The sequence below is a fragment of the Colletotrichum higginsianum genome, chromosome 3 (genome assembly GCF_001672515.1).
Source record: "Colletotrichum higginsianum IMI 349063 chromosome 3, whole genome shotgun sequence".
NCBI classification, from domain to species: domain Eukaryota; kingdom Fungi; phylum Ascomycota; class Sordariomycetes; order Glomerellales; family Glomerellaceae; genus Colletotrichum; species Colletotrichum higginsianum.
In genome coordinates, this window is record NC_030956.1 from 109,936 (window position 1) to 130,078 (window position 20,143).

Here is a 20,143-nt window from a genome sequence, read left to right on the forward strand (position 1 = left end):
TGCTGGGGCTCAGCTAAGGAGGACTGCCGAGAAACACGAGCAATGCACAGTTCAGCCACGGAGCAACACCCTTAGCCAATCTCTTCCATCCCCCCTTCTCCATCGCACACACTCGCACCGTTTCCCTCGTCTTTCTGCTGCTGCTGCTGCTGCTCTGTTTCGGCGTCCAACAAGTACATACTGTAACAAGCACAGTGTATCTGTTCTGCTCCCCCGGATTTCTCCCAAAGTCCCCAACACGACACGCACGACAAAGACCCACGCCGATTCCTCTCCGGAATGGGCAATTCGTGAGCCCTAGACTCTGAGCATCGTCCCTCTCTCTCCCTCTCTCTGTCTCCATGTCTATTGTACATGCCCGCCGATTCCCGGTGAGCAAAACGAGGGCGCGACCCTATTAAGGTAATTCGGGAGAATGGCAGACTTGTACGGTAGCAGCAACGGCAACAACAACAACATCAACAATAGCAGCAACAGCCGCAACGGCAACAATAACAACGACAACCTTGGACGTCATCTCCGACCCGAGAGACCACCGACTGCCGCCGCCGCCGCCGTCACCACCACCACCACCACCATAACCTCAAACCCGAGTACAACCACAGACCTGGCAGCCGCCGCCGCAGCTACCACCGTGACAGCCTCCTCAGCCTCGGGAGCCGCAGCCCCGGCAGCCTCGTCGTCCGTATCTCCGAAACCGACCAAGCGGTCCTCGGCAACCACATGCGTCACCTGCCGCGCTCGTAAGGTCCGCTGCGACGGCCGCCGCGACGTCTGCAGCAACTGCGAGCGCCTCGGCTTCTCATGCACCTACGAGGACCCGACCTCCGAAGCCAACGGCCTCGCCGCCGCCCCGGCCTTCCCCCTGCCGAGACGCCGCGTCCGCCAGGCCTGCCAGAGCTGCCATTCCCGGAAGGCTCGGTGTAGCGGCCACACCCCGGCCTGCGATCGCTGTCGCGCTCAGGGTATCGAGTGCGTCTACCGGGTCTCCAAGCGGACACGGCTGAGCATCAACCCTCCCGCCAGCCGCAGCGATCACGCCGTGAGATCGCCGACCTCGTCGACCTCGGCTGCTGCCACCAGTCGCGACCACCAAACCCGTCGCTCGCTGTCGAGGGATGATGCGGCCCATGATTCCGACGCTGTCGGCGCGGATGCCGTTGCCTCCAACACACCGAGCACGTTCAATCGTGATCTGTACGCTCACTCTCATTCTGACTCCCACTCAAACACACACACACTCACTCTCTCTTACTCATTCTCACTCACTTTCACTCTCACTCACTCATTCACTCACGTTTTTACTCACTTCCGTCCTCACTCACTGTCGTCAAACTCATCCTCATCAATTACTGATTTTTCCAAATAGGTCCGCCCCTGATCCCCAGTTCGAGTCTCTCATCAGCCGGGCTCTGGACAACTTCTTCCGCCATGTTCACCACATCCCCATGCTATCCTTCCTCCACCGAGCCTCCCTCATGCAGAGGCATCACGTCGGCGGCCTGGACCGTCCGCTGCTGCTCGCCCTCATCGGCATCACCAGCCTGCTGACCGACTTGGGCCCGGGCACGAGTGATTACGGCGAAAAGTGCGTCGACGAGTCCGAGTCCCTGATCCTCAAGAGCCTCGAGAACGCCTCCACCATCAAGGTCCAGACCCTCGCCCTCATCATCAAGTACCGCATCTTGACCCGTCGCTTCTCGAGCGCCTTCATGCTCGCCGCCACCGCGGCGCGATTCGCCACGGCCCTCCGGCTCAACTACGAGAACCCGGACCTCTGCTTCCTCGCCCAGGAGTCGAGACGACGCCTCATGTGGGCGCTGTTCATGATCGACCAAGGCATGGCCGGCGGGTATCGGGACCTCACCCTGTGGACGCCCGAGACCATCCACATTTCGCTCCCGTGCAACGAGAGAGACTTCGAGTTCGACCTTGCCCCGCCGTCGTTGCGACCGCTGGTCCCGGGCCCGGATGAGTCTGAGAACGACGACATCGGCAGCCTGGCACTCCACGTGCGCATCCTCTGGCTCCGTGGCAGAATCCTCAAGTTCGCCAAGAGGGCCTCGAACTGTTCCCATGACGACCTCGATCGGCTCAAGGAGCAGCTGCAGTCGTTCGCCGAGGAGCTCTCCGACTTCGCCGAGCGGTTGCCCGTGTCGTTCCGCTGGTCCGACAACAGCCTGCGGCTGAGGGCGTACTCGCCCCGTCTCTGCGTCTTCATCATGATCCACGTCTGGTGGCGGCAGTGCAATTGCGACCTCTTCAGGATAGGTCTGGTTGGTCTCCGCGATTCCGTGTCTCGGTCGGCCGCGGAACGGCTGGGGCCCGAATTCATCGCCGGATGCCAACGGCAATGCTTCCAACACGCCATGGAAATGTCAAACATGTTCACCTCCATCAAGCAACTGGACCACTACCCCGTCGCGGACTTGGACATGCCCGTCTGCGCCTACCAGTGCATCCGGATGCTGTATTACATCTACCACCTCAACGCGGAAGAGTATGGTCTCACGCCGGACATCCTCCGCAAGAAGGCCACCGTCTGCCTCGACGTGACCAAGGGATGCTGTTCAGGAACGGCAGCAGTCTCGATCGTGAGTAGCGTCACCGCACAGGCCAGGCGACTTATTCATCCACTAACAACCCAATTCTACTATAGCAAGCCGACTTGCAGAGGCTCATGGATCACGGGCTGTCGATACAGGCCACCCCGAGCCGGCTGCTCAGCGAGGAGCCACAGGACGAGAGGAACGGCAACGGGGCCAAGCGTATCCGCCTCAGCCGCGCGAAACAGGTGCAGTTGGTCGAGGATCCCGACAGCGGCGCGCCCGCCGCCGACGAGCTCACGAACCGACCGTTCGGCATCGGCGCGTGGGAAGACATACAGGTGCCCGAGGCCGAGAAGCCGGTCGAGCAGGTTCCCGCGCCCCCGCAACAGCCCACGGCGCTTGGCTCGCTCGAAGTCAACAACGCCTTTGAGGGCGCCCTCGACAGCCTGGACTTCAACATGGAGCCCATGGGCCTGGACTCTCTCGCATGGTTCTCCAACGAATGGGCACAGGGAGACTTCCAGGGCGAGTTTTGATCCCTCGTAACAAACGTGTTACACGACCCCGCGTATATCATCAAGGTCATCAGCACACATGTTATTCTCTCTTCCGGCGGGGGCGAGCGACTTTTGTTGGCCGCTTTACGAGCGAGCACCCCGAAATTCCTTCCCTACCAGAAGCAATAACCGAAACTTAATGAGCATTTGCTCCGTTGACCTCGTGCTGCCTGTTGGCAACGCGAGAAGGAGCTTGGCTGCCATCCCATCAACCAAGCCACGAACGATTTGTAGGCTTGGTAGCTGGACCACGTAGACGTCAGTACCTTGCAGTTCGTAGGGCGAACGAACGCTAACCGGCATCCAGATGGTCCAGGAACAGCACTTGCGGACGAAGAACTCTTCCCGTCACACCATTGGAAAGCGACCAACAGGGGAATCTTCAACTTTGGGGTATCTAGTGTTTAGTCGCCTCTGGCTATATATATATGTGCTACTAAGTAGATGGGTCAGCTTAAAAGATAGATGTGGTGTTTGCCACATCGTCATTCATCCACAGATGTACATTCTAGGAGTTTACATATGAGGTCATCCCCTTGCAATGTCAAGGCGTGTCGGGATCATCTAGAAACCCCATATACTTTTCCGCAATGAAGACCTACAAAAAAGAAAAAAAAAAAAAAAAAAAAAGAAGAATCGCCCACCAGGCGCTACTGCTCTGTAATTTTACACGTTGAACGCTGCACAACCGGGACCAGACCAACCCACTACCGTCTCTTGATGTTGATATCCAATCCCAGGGGCTTCCTCAGGAAGCCTTCGCTCGTCTCCATGTAATCCTGCCGCAGCTCGACGCGGTACCTCCTCGCCCACGTCGCCACGATCAGCTTCATCTCCATCTCGGCCACGTTCCTCCCCACGCAGGCCCTCGGCCCCGTGCTGAAGGGGATGAAGGCGTTCTTCTGCCTCGCCGTCGGCGCCTCCCACCTCTCCGGGCGGAAGTCGTCGGCGTCCGGGCCCCAGATCTCCTTGGAGTGGTGCATCGTGTACGACGGCACGCTGAGGACCGTGCCGGGCGGGAAGTAGTGGCCGCGGATCGTCACGCCAGGCGAGTCGGCCGGGATCTCGCGCGGGAGGCCGATGCCCGAGGTGGAGTGGTGGCGGAGGGCCTCGTTGATGACCATGGCGAGGTAGGGCAGGTCCTTGACCATGTCGTAGGTCGGCACCTCGCAGGTGGCGGGGATGGCGTCGTCGAGCTCCCTTTGCAGCTTCTCGAGCACGCCGGGGGTTCGCGCCGCGTGGAACAGCAGCGCGCAGGACGAGTTGGACGTCGTGTCGCTCCCGGCGATCAGCTGGGTCAGCGCCTCGGCCGTGAGCTCTTCCCGGCACAGGGGCTCCCCCTTCTCGTCACGCCCCTCCATCAGACGCGCCAGCAGGTCCAGACGGTCAACGTCGGGCGGGTTGTCCAGCCTGGCCTTGACCCGGGCGATGGCGATGCCCGCGAGGTTCTGCACGGCCTCCAGGCCCTGGCTGAAGAAGGGGTCCGGGAGGTACTTTGCCCATGGCTTCAGCTCGGGCAGGATTCCCAACGTCGCCGAGACCTCGCCTCTCCTGTTCAGGATCTCGATGGCGGGCGCGTAGATGGGCGGGCTGGTGGGCGACTCGCGGACCTCGGCGATGTCGGCGCCGGACTCGAGCATGCCAAAGGGCGCGCCGAAGGCGAGATCGCCGATGATGTCGAACGCCAGGTAGTTGAACCACTTCAGGCAGTCAATGGTGGCGCCGGCCGGGTTGTTCTTGACGAGCTCGTCCCACTTCTTGACGAAGAGCACCAGGTTCCCGTGCATGTACGGCTCGAACTGGCTGATGGACTTGGCGGAAAAGGTGTGCGAGACCATCTTGCGCTTGCGCGTGTGTTCATGGCGGTCCCTGGTGTTGAAGAGACCGCGACGGATGGAGACGAAGGCATCGTAAAAGTTGCTGGTGCGGGGGATCAGGCCATTGGGTTAGACTCATGATGGACGCAATCAATGGATGAGAATGCCAGTAATACGAGATGATGGACTTGAACTCACGCTTTCAGAAAGCCGTTGCCGTGACCGTAGATGGTCTGAATGGCGTCGTCGTCGGCAATGCTCACATGGTTTGGCTGAATTCGGACGACGGGGCCCAGCTTCTTGTGGACTTGGTCGACCGTGAGGTATCTGTTGCCGCGCCGGACAACAGAGAGCAGCCACAAGTTGGTGAATTGCGCCGGGAAGGGAGCCGGTATGTCGCGGATCTGGGCGAACGTGACAAAGTAAGGATAGAGATAGTAGACCGCGATGCCTGCCACCAACAGGACCGGTGCCCAGGGTGAGGCGAGGAGCTCAACGACAGCCATTGTCGAGATTTTTCTCTCGGGTGTACCTTTAGGGTTGATCAAGACAACGGCTCCGCAACAGAGGAAATGGGCTGACAGAGGACGATGAAGCCGTTCTCATAGAGTAGTAGGCGACGTAGGCGTTTCTCAAACTTGATAATTGAACTCAGCTGAGAGGTCAGAGAATCAATTTCGAGACAGGGCGGCGGAGCTCTCTCTTGTACTTTCAGGCTTGCTTGCCATCCGCTCATGCGGGCTCAGAAGAGAGGGAACAGAAATGAAATAGCAAACCGAGACAACGCGCATTAAGCTTTCTTTGGACTCGCTACGGTGGATCTCGCGGGGCCGAGGAGACCGGCCCCCCCTCCCCCCGTCCAACGCCATCCAAGGACCAAGCCCAAAGTCGGAGAACACGCCTCTTGACACAAGGGACACTACATTTTCTGTCTTAACCCCCCGCGAAACCCCCGCACCCCCGGTACTGAGTCCGGCAATGACGGTCGGTACGGCAGTCATGGTCGGGATCGCGACTCACACGTTTAGCACGAGGAATGCCCGTCCTTTTCGGAATGGACGCCGCTGGCGCTGCCCCTCCAAGTGGACTCACTCGCCCGGGCATCCATCCAGCACGGCTTGGCCGCACGTCATGTGCACATCTTCGCGTCTAGACACGGGGCTCAAACACCGCGAGGTCTGAAGACTTACGCCATACGGATTGATTCTACAACTCTATTGTACAGACACTAAATGTATTTACGGTATGCCAGATCTCCTGCTGTGGTGGTGGCCCTTACGGGACTTTTTCAAGGTGCTTCCGAACGCCCAAAAAAAAAAAAAAAAACAGAATCGATGCGCTACATGCAGCATGCCTAGATGATGATAAAATGATCAAGATAAAAAACGCTCTTGCATAGATGCCAAATCTCCGAGCTCTTCTTCTCTACCACATTAAGTCGCGCCAACGTGCTCTCAAGGTAAACCATCATCGCAGCATGTATGACAAGTCTGGCAGTTCGCGCACAAAATGCTGCACAAGAGCAAACTCCTCGGCGCTATTCCGGGGCTGAGCTGTGGACGATGTGTCGGGGCCCGTTCTAAGAGGGGTTTCGACTAGGCCTCCCGCAGATACGCCGGCTTTAACAGAAGTTAAAGGCGCCAGCGGGTCCGTGAGGGTCGCCGCGATGGAGATGTTTGCTGGTCGCTTCACCGCGGACGCCGGCCTGAACGTGTATGTTGACGCTGGCGGGCTGGAGGTTCCGCCTTGGCTTTGGGGTACGCCTGCTGCTGCAGGACGAGGTGTGGAGGCGGGGGTGGGGCTGATGACACTGCCAATATCCTCCAGTCCTGATTTGTCGCGGGAATCGTGCTTGTCGTTATTCCCGGCGCCGAGTGCATCGGCATCATGGTTGCTAGTCGTGAAGCTGTCGGATGACGGGGTCGTCGTGGCATCGGGTAGCGGGTTGGTCGAGAATGAATCCCAGCTCGTCTTTGGAATAGATGTGGAATCAGTGGCTTCGGCCGTCGTTGGCGAAACCATGTCTCCCCACTCGTCGTCTTCCTCGTTCTCGTCCGCCTCTTCCTCCTTGACGGTTGTCGCGTTTACAACCGGAGGTGTCGGCGTCGTCGGTATCATAAACGCCGGCAACGAAGCGTGAGATCTGGGCTTGTTATCGAACCCTGTGAACGCGAGGGGAAGCGGTATTCGGGGGGCCGGATGCTTTGATGCCTCTCCTCTTGTTTCTGCTTTTGTGCCGTCGCCGCCGCCTGCCTCGTTACTCCAGCCAAAAGTTGCACTACCTTCCCAGGTGTCGTTCGGTCTTGACGAAACTGGCGTGTTTCCCGCTGAGCTAGGAACCATGGGGGCTGTCGATAAAGATGGTAAACCGCCTATTGAATGTGTCGGTCTATGGACCGTCGCCTTTAGCTTCTGCTTGCGACCAAATACCCTGTCGAGATCGACAGGGGATGCTGCCGTGGTTGCGTCCCAACCAAAACTCTTGCCGCCGCCTGCATTTCGCGTCGATCCGCTACGGAAGGCTCGCCCGCCGAACGAGTCTTCTTCTATCCAGCGCCGGACGGTTTTCAACGTATCTTGGCGCAGCGTCGAGTTTGTCCAGTTGATGCGGACGTAGTTTTCGTCGTCGCCTGCATTGTGTTTGCGAAGGGATTCGTTCCGGGAAAGTCTGTACCACATCTTGCGCTCAGAAATGCTCGTGAAGCTGTCGTGGATAATCCGGTCCGGCACATCCTCAGGTAATTCTGATCCATCTAGCGAGGCATCGGGTAAGAGGATGTCGAGTTTGCCAAGGTCGGTCTCGAAAGGGTCGTGGTCTGGCCGTATTGGTTTATCCTGCTCGTCGACGTGTCCCGCCACTTCGTTACCGTTCTCGGGCAGATCATCTGGGCCCGACTTTGTCGAGATTCGGGGAGGCGCCGCCTTCTCGGTCTCTGGCAAGTCGTCCACTTCAGTAGCCCGATCCCGAGCCTCCTGCACGGTTGCCTTGGGCTCCCGACTTGTGCTGCGCCGTGGTGCGATCAACTCGGGCGTTTTTGTTGTTCGCTTTGCTATTCCGTCGTACATCTCAACGAGCTCAAGAACCTTGCCTGATACTTTCCTTTGCGACATATTGGGAGCCGCACTGTCTTCTTCGATAGACGTTATGGGCGAGTCAGAATGTCTGGCGTCTTGGGCCTCCTCGTTGTCGTCGCCATCCTCGGATGGTGCCGAAGCGGAGGACGGGCCGGCGTCGCCAGCCTGCTCGTCGACGGCAGGGAAACGGTCAAAGATTGGCGTGTCGCTGAATTGTAGCTGTTCTTGTGTAGAATCGGGGATCGGTTCGGCGAACTGAGTGGTAATTGGCTCATGTGCGAAGAGGCCTTGTTCCGAGGCATTGAGAGCATTCGACAACCCCAAGCCCACATGTGCTGGTTCGAGCACGAGTGGTGGCACGTCGGGTATCTGGGGCAGTTGTGCCAGAGGCTCGGGTTCATCCCTCGTGTATGTCGAAACATGATTTGCCCATGGATCCGGCGAAGGCTGACTGGGGGAGGCGGTGTTGGGGGTCAACGTCGGTCTACGGCCCGGCGATGGCGATCTGCTTCGGGGCCATTTGGGGGTGCTGCTCTTCCGTCTGGGCTCGTAGCTCGGTGTCAGGCCCTCAATTGGGGCAGCCTCGTTCCCCCAAGTCCAGGGCGAAGAGTTGCTAGCTTGCCCTGGATCGGGGGAGGCCCAGTCGCCGAAGGCATCGTCATCAAGCCATGCCGAGTGACTGGAGGGTATGTTTAGGTTGTTCGGAGTGGAAAGGAAGGCGGGAGGCGGAGGTTCGAGGATGTCCTTGGAGGGACTGGTAGACGGCGCAGTTGTGGTGTCGGTTGTTGCCCACGGGGAGCCCCATGGATCGTCCATTGCGTGAAACTACAAATCATGTTGTTGATGTGTTGCAATCGAGCAAACCTGCGAAAGTCCGCAAGCCGAGAGCGAGATGGAGAGTGAGAGAGAGAAGAATCGGTGCGATCGAATGCCTAGTTGGCCATGGTTTCGGTGCCGTTGTCGTTGTTGTCTCGACGGTGATGATGAACGACGACTTGACTCGATTGATCGTGGAGGGCGTCGCCGAGATTGAAAGCAGGTCGAGCAGAACGGATTAGGCCAGAACAAAGAACCAAGTTGATCCCGTGATGGAGCGACACAGAGATACAAGTGTCAACGAGAATGGAGCTGTCTCAATGGGTGGATGGATGGATGCGCTAGTTTCGGCTCGGAACTCGAGAGTCGAACAAGCTTCGTGACGAGCAAAAAAAGATACGATGGAAAAGCAGGGGGGAATGAATGGGTTCCAGTAGTCAATAGAGATGATGGGACATCAGACTGTCGGCACGTCGGGGTTCCAGGGTCGCAGATCAGATTCCGGACGTGTCGGAAGAGTGTCCGTGCACGCAAGGAGCTGCTTCGCTTTCTGTCAACTTCAACTCACTGCATGTCTGGAATTGGAGCTTGGCAGTGTTGAGTGGGGCCCCGGACGATTGCAGCTGCGACCCCCGCCTCTGAAAACAGAGCTTTCAGCGTCCGTCGTGCCCTGAGCAACACCTAAAAGGGTAAGGGCAGGTACTCTATCCGTACCGTAAGGTAAGTAAAGTAGGGTACGCAGAAGTAGCCGAGGTTTAGCCAGGCTTCCTCTGATAAGGCTTCGGATAAGGAGCCTCCGAAGTGAGATGGTAGGATAAGATAAGATGATTGACCCGCACTTCTTTCCCTCGCCGATGACGGCATGTGAGTGAGTGAGTGAAGTGAGGGTATTGGAGGGGCAGTTCGAGGAGGGGGAGAAGGGAGGAAGAAAAAAAGGTAGCGAGGCAAGAGAGGATGGAATCTTTCTAGAACGTATCAAAACTTGTTGATCTGCACGCTGCGAAGAATAAGAGACAAGCAAGCACTAGCATCTGAATGAGAGAGGCAAGGTTTCGCATTCCCGTGCTTTTGGGGTGCTTACCAACCACGGAATCGAGAGACACTGGAGGGACTGGAGGCGCTGGCCGAGTGAGTGGAGACCATGTCCGCGCTGATTTCAAATGAGTCGGACTTGACTTGCTCTTCGACCTCGACTTTGACTTGACGATCCCAGAGTCTACGTTTGTTTAGCCTCGCCTCAAATCTTTTATTGAGAATTTTGAAACAAGTCTTCTGCCTCCTTTTTCTCTCTAAGAAACAAGAAGAAGAAAACAAGACAAACAGTCATGTCACTCTCCAAAGTGAAGCACATTGTGCTGGTATGACCCCTCAACACCACACCCCCCCTGTTTTTCTCACTTGCACGACCATCGACGCCAGCTGACTGACCAAACATTCTAGGTTTTGTCGGGCAAAGGCGGTGTCGGAAAATCATCGGTGACGACGCAGCTTGCTCTGTCCCTCGCGCTGGCGGGACACTCGGTGGGCGTTCTCGATGTCGATCTGACGGGCCCCTCGATCCCGCGCATGCTGTCCATCGAGGCGGAGAAAGTGAAGCAGGCGCCCGGGGGCTGGCTTCCTGTGCCGGTGCACGAGGCTGTCGAGGAAAAGGGCATCGGTTCGTTCCACGCCATGAGTCTCGGGTTCCTCCTGCCGAGGCGAGGCGACGCCGTCGTGTGGCGTGGACCCAAGAAGACGGCCATGGTCAGGCAGTTCCTCACGGACGTCCTGTGGGACGAGACGGACTACCTGCTCATCGACACACCCCCGGGCACCAGCGACGAGCACATCTCTCTGGCCGAGACGCTACTCCGCGACGCCCGCCCCGGCCAGGTGGCCGGCGCCGTCGTCGTCACGACACCCCAGGCGGTGGCGACGGCGGACGTCAAGAAGGAGCTCAACTTTTGCGTCAAGACGGGTATCAAGGTCCTCGGCGTCGTCGAAAACATGAGCGGCTTCGTCTGTCCGCACTGCTCTGAGTGCACCAACATCTTCAGCTCCGGCGGCGGCGCCGTCATGGCGCAGGAGTTTGGCGTGCCTTTCCTCGGCACCGTCCCCATCGACCCCCAGTTTGGCGAGCTGGTCGAGTCCGGCAGGAGACCAGAGTACCCCCAGGGGACCCAAGTTCACGGGCATGACATGAGCAAGACCGAGACGGGGAGCGACGGTCAGTCCAAGGGCGACACACTTGTCGAGAAGTACCAGGACTGCTCGCTGTCTCGCATCTTCAACGACATCACGACGCAGTTGACGAGCACTGTCGAAAGCCAAGCCCAATCATGAGCTGGAGATAACCTAGACGCGGGCGCTTTCGATGCCTTCTCTTTCCCCTGCAGCCTGCCACTCCCAAAAGCTTCGGAGGCACCGGCCGTCATCCAAGGTAGTCTGACAATTCCATCAACGACACGAAGACACGAAATCACGACAGCACATTTGGCCTTGAGTTGCTTGCTGCACACGAGTTCGACTGTCCTGGGCGCGCACGAGCGGCGCTGAAGAGAGAGGAGCACATGCGACGCGGTGGTCAACAAGCATCGCGATGTTGCTTCGCTTCAGGACACTTCACTGGGCCTGGCTCCGCTATTCTCTCAACGGCGTCCGATGTACGGCCCAGCGGTCGATGCAGACGAACGCTGCCGCCGCACGTGAGGGCGGCTCGAGATTGACGGACTCACTGAAGTGCCCCGCGGCGGTACCTGAACTGCTTGTACCTACCTACCTACCTACCTACTAGGTACAGAAGGTATCTCGCCCCAAGCCGCAGCGCAAGCAAGCACCTTTCACCTGCATGTATTTATTGCGTGGGCATATAGATACGCTAGAATGGAGAACAAATACTGCAACATGGTCAGTTCTCATAGTCTACGGAAACTCCCTCGTAGACTAGACCAGACGACACAGAGTGTCTATCTTTGGATGGCGGATCACCCCTGGTGCCATGCATTGCAGTGTTCTGTTTCCCTGGGGTTCCGGGGCGTGTCTTGGTGGGAAAAATGACGTCTCGCTTCTATTCTTCAGCGATGCACATCCCTTGCAGTGTGCGCGCCCCCAATTGACCGCACAGAGCCCAGAACCTTATCCAGGAGGAACCTACGTCCTTGTCCTTCTGCTCTGCTCTGCAGCGTACCCGTTCTCTCCCGAAGACCGCTGCCCACCACTACGAACGCTATCCAGACTGCAAGACTACATTAAGGGAAAAGCGTAAAAGTGTTGACCGGGAAAGTGGTGATGTTTTGTTTCCCAAGGGGGTTATGTGCAGCAGAGAAGCCGGTGATGAAGGGCCGTTCAGACGTCTTGGGCTAAGCTCACGAACGAAACGAGGTAGGTACATGGGACGATGTATCCGTACCTCTCCTCTCTAGGTATGGATACAGCGATGCACCTTGACCAGCTCCAGGCGCACTTTGGGCTGAAATTTGGAGTGGAGAGCCCGGGGACACCCACCACCGCAACTTGCCAATCGCCCGATTTGCAGAAACAACTTTTTTTTATACCCACCAGACATTGGAACCCCCCTCCCACTCCTCCACCGGTCAGAACCACAGCAACCGCTAAACCACAACCACAAACCACGACGATACACCAGAATCTCGTCTCGAGCTTCAAAATTGGCTGCTTTGGGTCTCTTTTTCTCTCCGTCTTTCAACCCAAAACCCCCACCCCCCTTCACCCCCTCCTCGGTTGTGCGACGCGCAAAACTCTCGAATCTTTTTTTTCTTCTATGACCACTACCGTCACCACCACCACTATACCACACCAGACTTGACCAGCACATTGCAACAGTGATCCCGCACTTTACCTGGCGGCTCAGCTTGCTGCCCCTCGCGAACACCGCGAACACCGTCGATTCCTGGCCGTCTATGAACCAAGTCGACCTTCTCCGCTTCCTCTCCAAACCCGCAAAGTAAGCCCGCCAACCCCCTCCCCCCCCTCTCCTCTAAAGATCACAATGCCAGGAAGGTTCTGGACGCAGACACACGCTTCCTACCTCTTCTTGAATATGTTAATAGAAGAATCTCTCACGTTGTCATGCTGGCGCATCCTGCTAACCTAGCCCCCTTTTCAGGCCCAGATAACACCTGCTTAAACACCAGGCAAAGTAAATCCCACCTCGATAAACACAACCGACGAGTCTACAGCGCTCTTCTCCGCCCTCCCTCCTCGAACTCTCGATCGCGCAGATAACCTCGTCTGCTAGGTCCGATACTCCACCACAGGTATCGGTGTCTGCCAGAGCGAGGCCCACCAGTAGAGACACAATTCCGGTCCTTAGGGTCATCTTCATCCCCCTTCAAGCCCGGCCTCCCTAACGTCCTTTCGAGAGACGTTAAGACACCCTCCGAATCCTGTTTGCTGCTGGCTCCGCCAGCCTCCACGAACGTCCACCCTCCTGTGGGCCTACTCTCTCAAACGGACGCCGCAAAGTTCGTTTGAGCGGTAGCTAGTGTCCCGCGGACTTCTAGCCCGGATACCGACCCGACCCTCTTCGTCCGACCAACCCCCATACTCTCGTGAGTTCCCCGGGTCGCGCCCTGTAAGCCAGTCCAGCAGAAGATGGTCAACCCTTCGGTTCCCAACGACTACGCCCTCTCACCGGCTGAGGCGACTCCTCATCTGACCATCAATCACGATGTGGCCGCCGACCTAGACTCGAGCAACGCCTTTGAAGGTTTGTCCGCTTGCCCCTTCCTTGCCGAGTTTCGGCCTCGTTCCCGTCACCTGCTGACAGCCATGCTCTTCACTCTTCAGGTCCCGAGAAGCTCCTCGAAGTCTGGTTCGCCCCCGGCCCGGAGTCGCTCCCCGCGAGCGCTCAGCCCAATGGACTGAAGGCCGTCTCCGCCGACACCTGGGTCACCATGCTCGACATGGTCAACTGCAAGATCCTCTCCGTCCTCGAGTCCGAGTCCGTCGATGCCTACCTGCTGTCCGAGTCCAGCTTGTTCGTCTTCCCCCACAAGCTGATCCTCAAGACGTGTGGCACCACCACGCTGCTGCTGGGTCTGCAGCGCCTGCTCCACATCGCCGCCGAGCACGCCGGCTTCCCGTTCCACAAGGCTGAGAACGCGACCGATGTCAAGGCTGCCGCGACCCCCTACCGTGTCTTCTACAGCCGCAAGAACTTCTTGTTCCCCGATCGCCAGCAGGGTCCCCACCGCAGCTGGAGGTCCGAGGTCAAGTATCTGGACGATCTCTTTGAGGGCGGCAGCGCCTACATGGTTGGCAAGATGAACGGCGACCACTGGTACCTGTACATCACCTCGCCCAGCCAGACGTTGACGCCCCCTCGGACTCCGGAGGAGAAGGAGGCGGCCCTTGGGGAATCCCCCTCCAAGATTCCCACTGGCAGCGTCGCCAGCTTTGGTAGCGGCATCGAGGAGCGCAGTGACGAGACTCTCGAGATTCTCATGACCGATCTCGACCCCGAAAATGCGAAGCAGTTCTATTTGTCGCACGCGAGTGCGGTCGCCACCGACAAGTCGCATCTTTCGCAGACCCAGGCCGCTCGAGATGACGCCCACCAGAGCCTGGGTGACCTGTCTCAGGTCCCCGACAAGGCGGGCGATGAGCATGTCGACGTCTTTGAGAACACATGCGAGTCGGACCTCAACGATGGCGAGCGTGCCACGACCGAGGCCTTGACGACCGAGGGCCACGCCATCGGTACCGTCGTCTCCGAGGGCTGCGGCCTGTCCAGTGTCTACCCCACCAGCAAGTATCCCGGTGCTCGTGTCGACGCGTACCTCTTCAGCCCCTGCGGCTTCTCTGCCAACGGCGTCGTTCCCGCCGTGACGGTCGAGGAGGATGCCTCCAAGAGCGAGAAGAGTGCAAGCGCCGCTCACTACTTCACGGTCCACGTTACTCCTGAGCCCAACTGCTCCTTCGCCTCCTTCGAGACCAACGTCCCTGGAGGCCAAAGCGGCCGCACCACGGCCGAGATCATTGAGCACGTTGTCGACATCTTCAAGCCCGGCCGCTTCAGCGTCACACTCTTCGAGGCCAAGGGCAAGAGCGCGAACCCTTACGGAATGGGCGATCATGCTTCACGTACGACCGCCGCCCAGCGCCTCGTTGATCCGGTTCGTGGATACCGTCGCATTGACCGGATCGTTCACGACTTTGATGATTACGACCTCGTGTTCCGTTTCTACCAAAAGGAGGACTGGGCGGGCGATCGTGAAGCCCGCCTCGGAGAGCTGATGTGAACCGACCTCGAATTCGGGGAGTCAAACGACGTCCATGATCTTGTTCTGACAGGTTTTCCTTCCGATTTAAAGTGAGCACCGTTGGCTTGGTCCAATGGTCCCCTGGCGACATGCGCCATCGTGGATGCCACGGATGGCTTCCGTCACCGAGCGATGCTCTTCTCCCGTTCATCGACAAACAATGGCTGCTTTCAGAAAGTGGCACATTTCCCTTTGGATAAGGCTTTCCCGTCAATATACATTGATTTTGAGTTTTGAACTTGTTCTACGGTGTTTCCTACACTACCTGCTTGCTCCCCGTGATCGCACACCGACTTTCTCGACGTGGCCATCACACCGGAAACCTCGGAATTCATCAATTGCTTTCAGGCCCTGCACTATGGCAGAGAGGTTGGTCTTGCCCTGTGTTTGTGGGCTGGGAAGTACGATCATTCCAACAGAAGTTGCCTACCAGCCTCGTGTCGCCATCAACATGTGTCGTGAGATAGAGCAGCATGCTCTCGGGGAAACCCTTAAAAGAGGTCCGGAGGTTGACTGGACTACCGCCAACCACCAAACGCCCCTCCCGGCCAGCCCACGTTCTGTCTCAGCGGCCATCGCCAGGAATGCGAGAGATTGATCGTCGGTTCAAGTTCCGACATGGCTTTAGTTCGTACGCCGACCCGCCAGAGTGTATTCTTGCTCCTCCATCTTGTCCAGTCGCTGGAATGTTCGAAGCGCACCCGCCACACAAACGAGCGCCGACAGCCATCGTTAAGGTGACCAGCCATCTCGAACCAAGTGATATATGATGCTCTATTGTAGGACCTTTTATTAAAAGGATTGATAGGCAAGCGGCAACTGTGTATCTCCCCAATACACACACAGACACACGCACACCGGCAGACAAATCACATCTACGGCATGGCTCCTCCTTCCAAAGGCGAGGACACGGTCAGTGTCATCGAGTCGCTCGAGACCAAGTCGTCCATGTCGGGAAGTGACGTCTCGACCAAGTCTCCTCCGAAACCTCTCCCCATCCTCTTGATTATCGTCATGTTCCTCCTCATCGTCGCCTCCGGGGGAGGTCTGTGTCTGTCTGCTCTTCAGTTCCGGCCGTCCAAAACGGGTGAGCGAGACTGTCTGAGTCAAAGCTTCATATTGTTCGCTGTGAGTACTGAGCGGCCCCCCCGCGGATGGAAGCAATTGTGGCTTACTGGAATGCGCCCTGACCGATGCTCTCACTCTCTTCACAGTCCATGATCTCCCCCGCGTATGTGGTGCTGCACGTCATCGTCTCATTCCGGAACTACCAAGTGGTGAGGAGACAGTCACTGCAGTCACCCCTGGTATCCGGGGCCGTCATCGTCGCTCGGATTGGACTCCTCCTCTGGATCCCGGCCACGATACTCTCCTCGATAGCAATGTCACGGTACCCCGGCTTCGTGACCCAAAGCCCGATCACTGAGCTGAACCTGGCCGTCTCCGCTGTCGGGATGTAAGTCTAATCCTAATCAACCCGCTGTGGGCAACGTCAACACACATTTCGTCGGTACTGATTGGTCCTTCTCAAGCACGGCCAACACTATCATCATCCTGGCCCTCGAGATCGCATCCCACCCCTTCGAGCTACCCTGCTTCCACCGCCGGAACACGATAACATGCCTCGTCAGCGCCTTCGAGAAGGACCTCAAGGAGGAAGAGGAGGCCAAGCCCCCGAGCCGCCCAAATAGCCGCCCGCCGACGCCCCCGGCCTACTACTACTTCCCGGCCAACCACCGGCACACCATCCCTGCGCCGGCGCGTGCCAAACTCGTCCGCAAGGCCAGCTACCCCCGCCGCCACGAGCAAATCCCGCCCGTACCGCCCATCCCGTACCCGCACCCAGACTCCCTCGGCATCATGCTCCCCATCCCCGAGCCGCTGCCCCCGTTGCCGGAGCTCGCGACGACGCCGACGCCGGCCATCAAGGTGACCCCCGCCACGGCGCCCGCCTGTCTGTGCCCGGGAAACGGGAGGCTTGCGCCGCCGCCCCCACTGAACAAGGATAAGCCGTGTCCGCCGCCGCCCGGGACGGCGTGGGCCAAGGACTGGGAGCAGCTCGCCGTGGACGCCGGCGTGAGACGGAACGGCTCGCTGAGCGACTACGGGTCGACGGTCGGAACGGATACGCTCGACAGCAGGTTTGAGGTGCCCCACGTCGCGTTGAGGCCGCCTCTGCCTTCCATCATTGTCACGCATAGTCCGGAGCCGGTGTGATGACGCCGTGTCGCGTGTGTGTATGGTCTGTGTGTGTGTGTTATTGTTGGATGGACACTTGGGGCATGACGAGGTTATGGGTTACGAAAAGACGAAGCGTTGATTTCTTATTTCTTTTGTCCTTTACACATATCACCTTACTGGGCCATTTCTTTTGTTACAATTCTCAATCACCATTTCTCACTCTAAATCCATCCTCAACGTGATCGGCATTTCTCTGCGTCCTCGGGGGCCGATCCCTCCATGACAGCCACCCCTCCCAATGTCATCTAGTGTCTTGGCTCCGTATCTCGCATAGGTTTTGGGATCATCGACTCCCCCACCCCTTTGAGCCAGTCAACGCCTCCCCCACATCCCCCCTCTTGGCTTCGTTTATCGTATTCATGCAGCATGAGATCTGTGTCTGCCTGCACGTGTGTCAGAAGGAATTAGCCCTGGGGCCTTGGAAACCATCTCTTGCGAGGCGGTGGCCCAGCTGCCCCGTTCGGTGAGGTGATGAATGACACGGTGCATCTGGGGATGTCATTGAAAGAGCTGCGGACCTCGAATCAGCACTAGGATGCCGAACGCGCCCCGGCAGGGCGGACTCTGCTTCACTCTTACACTTGATGGTCCTGAGAAGAGAACACCCACGTCACATCCATCCGATGGGAAGTCGATTATATAAAGAGAGGCTTGGGAAGTGAACAAATGTCCCTGTGTCCGACGATACGAACCACACGCTCAACACTCACTATCGAGTCTAAACTCCGAAACGAAAAGCAATGAGGGCCCAGAACGTACTGTTGATCTCCGTCGGCGCGTCCGCTACCGCTCCACCAACAGCCACGATATCCTCAGGCTTGGTCCAGGGAGCCTCGACAATCCTGCCCAGCGCAGCATCGACGGTGAACAAGTTCCTGGGAATCCCCTACGCCATTCCGCCTCGCCGCTTCTCTCTCCCCGAACCACCGGCGCCATGGACAGAACCGTTCAATGCAACGGGCTTTGGCCCTGCGTGTCTCCAGAGTTTCGGTATCAGTGGTATGCCCCAGAACTGCACTCGTCCTCGTCCTCCTCTTGACAGCACGATACTGATCATGCATCAAACACCATCCAGAACTTGGCCCCAGACCCGAACTGCTGCAAGAACTCTTCAACAACCCTCCGCCGCCCGAGAGCGAAGACTGTCTGAGCATCAACGTCTTTGCCCCGGCAAGCCCCTCCGCCTCCGCCGGCCTCGCCGTCCTCGTCTTCATCCCCGGCGGGGGCTGGCAGCTGGGCCACGGCAGATCAGATCTCTCCGCCTTCGCAGCATACGAGAACATCATCGCCGTGACCTTGAACTACCGCACAAACGGTATACATCCCTCTCTTGTGCCCTCTCCCCTCCTCCATCAACTGGTTTCAGGACTGACAAACGTAGTCTTTGGTTTCCCCTCGTCTCCCGACATCCCACTCCCCGAGCGCAATCTGGGCCTCCACGACCAGCGCCTCGCTCTCTCCTGGATCCAGGAAAACATCGCCTCCTTCGGCGGGGACCCGTCAAAAGTCACCATCTGGGGCGAGTCCGCTGGGTCTCTCTCCGTAGACAACCACCTGAAAGCCTACGCCGACGACCCCTCGCCGCCGTTCCGCGCGGCGGTCATGTCGAGCGGGCAGACGAGCTTCGGGCTCCTGGCCATCCCCTCCGCCGGCGGCGTCGAGGCGTGGGCGGGCCTGTCTGCGGCGGCGGGGTGCGGCAACGCAACGGACGGGGTCCAGTGCATGAGAGACGCGTCCGCGGAGACGCTGCTTTCCGCCATGCGCGACCATCGAATCTCGTTCACGCCGCAGGTGGACAACCTGACCGTCCCCGGCCGGCCCGGAGAGCTCTGGAAGAACGGGCAAGTCGCCAAAGTCCCGATCCTGACGGGGACCGTGGCGGAGGAGGGACGGGGCTTGGTCAACGACCGAGTCAACATGACGGCGTTCCTGGACGCCTACTTCCCGCCTCTCCTCGTCCCAGAAGAGGCCCGCGAAGCGATCGTGTCCGTCTACCGTTCCGACCCGAAGCTCGCCACCGACTTTGATGTTGCCGCGGCCATCTACACGGACTTCCTCTGGTCCTGCGTGCGTTTCCATCCCCCTCCCTGTCCTCTCCTCGGTGAGCTTCCGTGCTGACAGGCAACCCACAGCCCCAGTCCATTCTGGCCGCGACGGCAGCGTCGAACAACATCTCAACATGGCGCTACCACTTCAACGCCTCGGTCCTCAATCTCTTACCCGACGAGTACGCCTGGCTGGGGAAGTTCCACGGCTCGGACCTCATCCTCCTCTTCTCCGACCCCGAGACCACGCCTTACACGCCTCAGTCGTACGCGGTGTACGAGTATTTCAGGGGGGCCATCGCACGGTTCGTCAAGAACCCCTTTGCCGGGCCGGGGTGGCCGGCCGTGGGGTCGGCGTATGCCCCGCTTGACACCGCAGTCTTGGGAGACGTCGGGAATGTTCCTGGCGTGATGGCACTGGCTGATGTCTCCGCTATTGATCAGAGATGCAGGTTGTATGAGGAGTTCTGGCCCTTGCTAGAGGTTGGTTCCAGCTCAGCGGCTGAGTAGCAGCGTTGTTTTGTATATAAATCTAAAATTATTGGCTTTTTGATTATGTCTTGGTCATGGTTTCCGGAGGTGGCCAATGTACTGAATCTGATGAACCAAGTACTGAACCTGATGAACAAGCGCATTTCTCGATTCTTCAGAGCCGGAAGTACATCAACCCTCCCCCCAGCCTTTCGGCCATCAGCCGTGAGGTCTGCGAGCTGCTGCATGTACTCACGTGCCCCATGCTCTCCGTGGCCTTTCGGTGTCCCCGTTTTGACGTGATCCCAA

At 58.4% G+C, this 20,143-nt stretch overlaps 7 protein-coding genes across 7 annotated transcripts; 5 read left to right on the forward strand and 2 right to left on the reverse strand.

Moving 5' to 3' along the window:
* Positions 1–415: 415 nt before the first annotated feature.
* CH63R_03577 (Nitrate assimilation regulatory protein nira-like protein) lies at positions 416–3,085 on the forward strand (the record flags this gene model as incomplete). Its single annotated transcript, XM_018298552.1, has 3 exons — positions 416–1,197; positions 1,370–2,594; positions 2,660–3,085. The coding sequence occupies 3 exons, from the start codon at positions 416–418 to the stop codon at positions 3,083–3,085; spliced, it is 2,433 nt and encodes an 810-aa protein (XP_018159798.1).
* Positions 3,086–3,813: 728 nt separating this feature from the next.
* On the reverse strand, positions 3,814–5,429 carry CH63R_03578 (Benzoate 4-monooxygenase; the record flags this gene model as incomplete). Its single annotated transcript, XM_018298553.1, has 2 exons — positions 3,814–5,026; positions 5,122–5,429. 2 exons carry the CDS (start codon positions 5,427–5,429, stop codon positions 3,814–3,816), a joined length of 1,521 nt encoding a protein of 506 aa, XP_018159799.1.
* A 961-nt stretch (positions 5,430–6,390) lies between these two features.
* On the reverse strand, positions 6,391–8,814 carry CH63R_03579 (uncharacterized protein; the record flags this gene model as incomplete). Its single annotated transcript, XM_018298554.1, has 1 exon — positions 6,391–8,814. The coding sequence occupies one exon, from the start codon at positions 8,812–8,814 to the stop codon at positions 6,391–6,393; it is 2,424 nt and encodes an 807-aa protein (XP_018159800.1).
* Positions 8,815–10,139: 1,325 nt separating this feature from the next.
* CH63R_03580 (Cytosolic Fe-S cluster assembly factor CFD1) lies at positions 10,140–11,136 on the forward strand (the record flags this gene model as incomplete). Its single annotated transcript, XM_018298555.1, has 2 exons — positions 10,140–10,172; positions 10,255–11,136. 2 exons carry the CDS (start codon positions 10,140–10,142, stop codon positions 11,134–11,136), a joined length of 915 nt encoding a protein of 304 aa, XP_018159801.1.
* A 2,271-nt stretch (positions 11,137–13,407) lies between these two features.
* Positions 13,408–15,056, forward strand: CH63R_03581 (Adenosylmethionine decarboxylase; the record flags this gene model as incomplete). Its single annotated transcript, XM_018298556.1, has 2 exons — positions 13,408–13,522; positions 13,603–15,056. The coding sequence occupies 2 exons, from the start codon at positions 13,408–13,410 to the stop codon at positions 15,054–15,056; spliced, it is 1,569 nt and encodes a 522-aa protein (XP_018159802.1).
* Positions 15,057–15,959: 903 nt separating this feature from the next.
* Positions 15,960–17,294, forward strand: CH63R_03582 (uncharacterized protein; the record flags this gene model as incomplete). The annotated part of the gene is made up of 3 exons (XM_018298557.1): positions 15,960–16,205; positions 16,292–16,533; positions 16,610–17,294. The coding sequence occupies 3 exons, from the start codon at positions 15,960–15,962 to the stop codon at positions 17,292–17,294; spliced, it is 1,173 nt and encodes a 390-aa protein (XP_018159803.1).
* Positions 17,295–18,058: 764 nt separating this feature from the next.
* On the forward strand, positions 18,059–19,873 carry CH63R_03583 (Carboxylic ester hydrolase; the record flags this gene model as incomplete). Its single annotated transcript, XM_018298558.1, has 3 exons — positions 18,059–18,317; positions 18,394–19,385; positions 19,457–19,873. 3 exons carry the CDS (start codon positions 18,059–18,061, stop codon positions 19,871–19,873), a joined length of 1,668 nt encoding a protein of 555 aa, XP_018159804.1.
* Between the last annotated feature and the right edge of the window lie 270 nt (positions 19,874–20,143).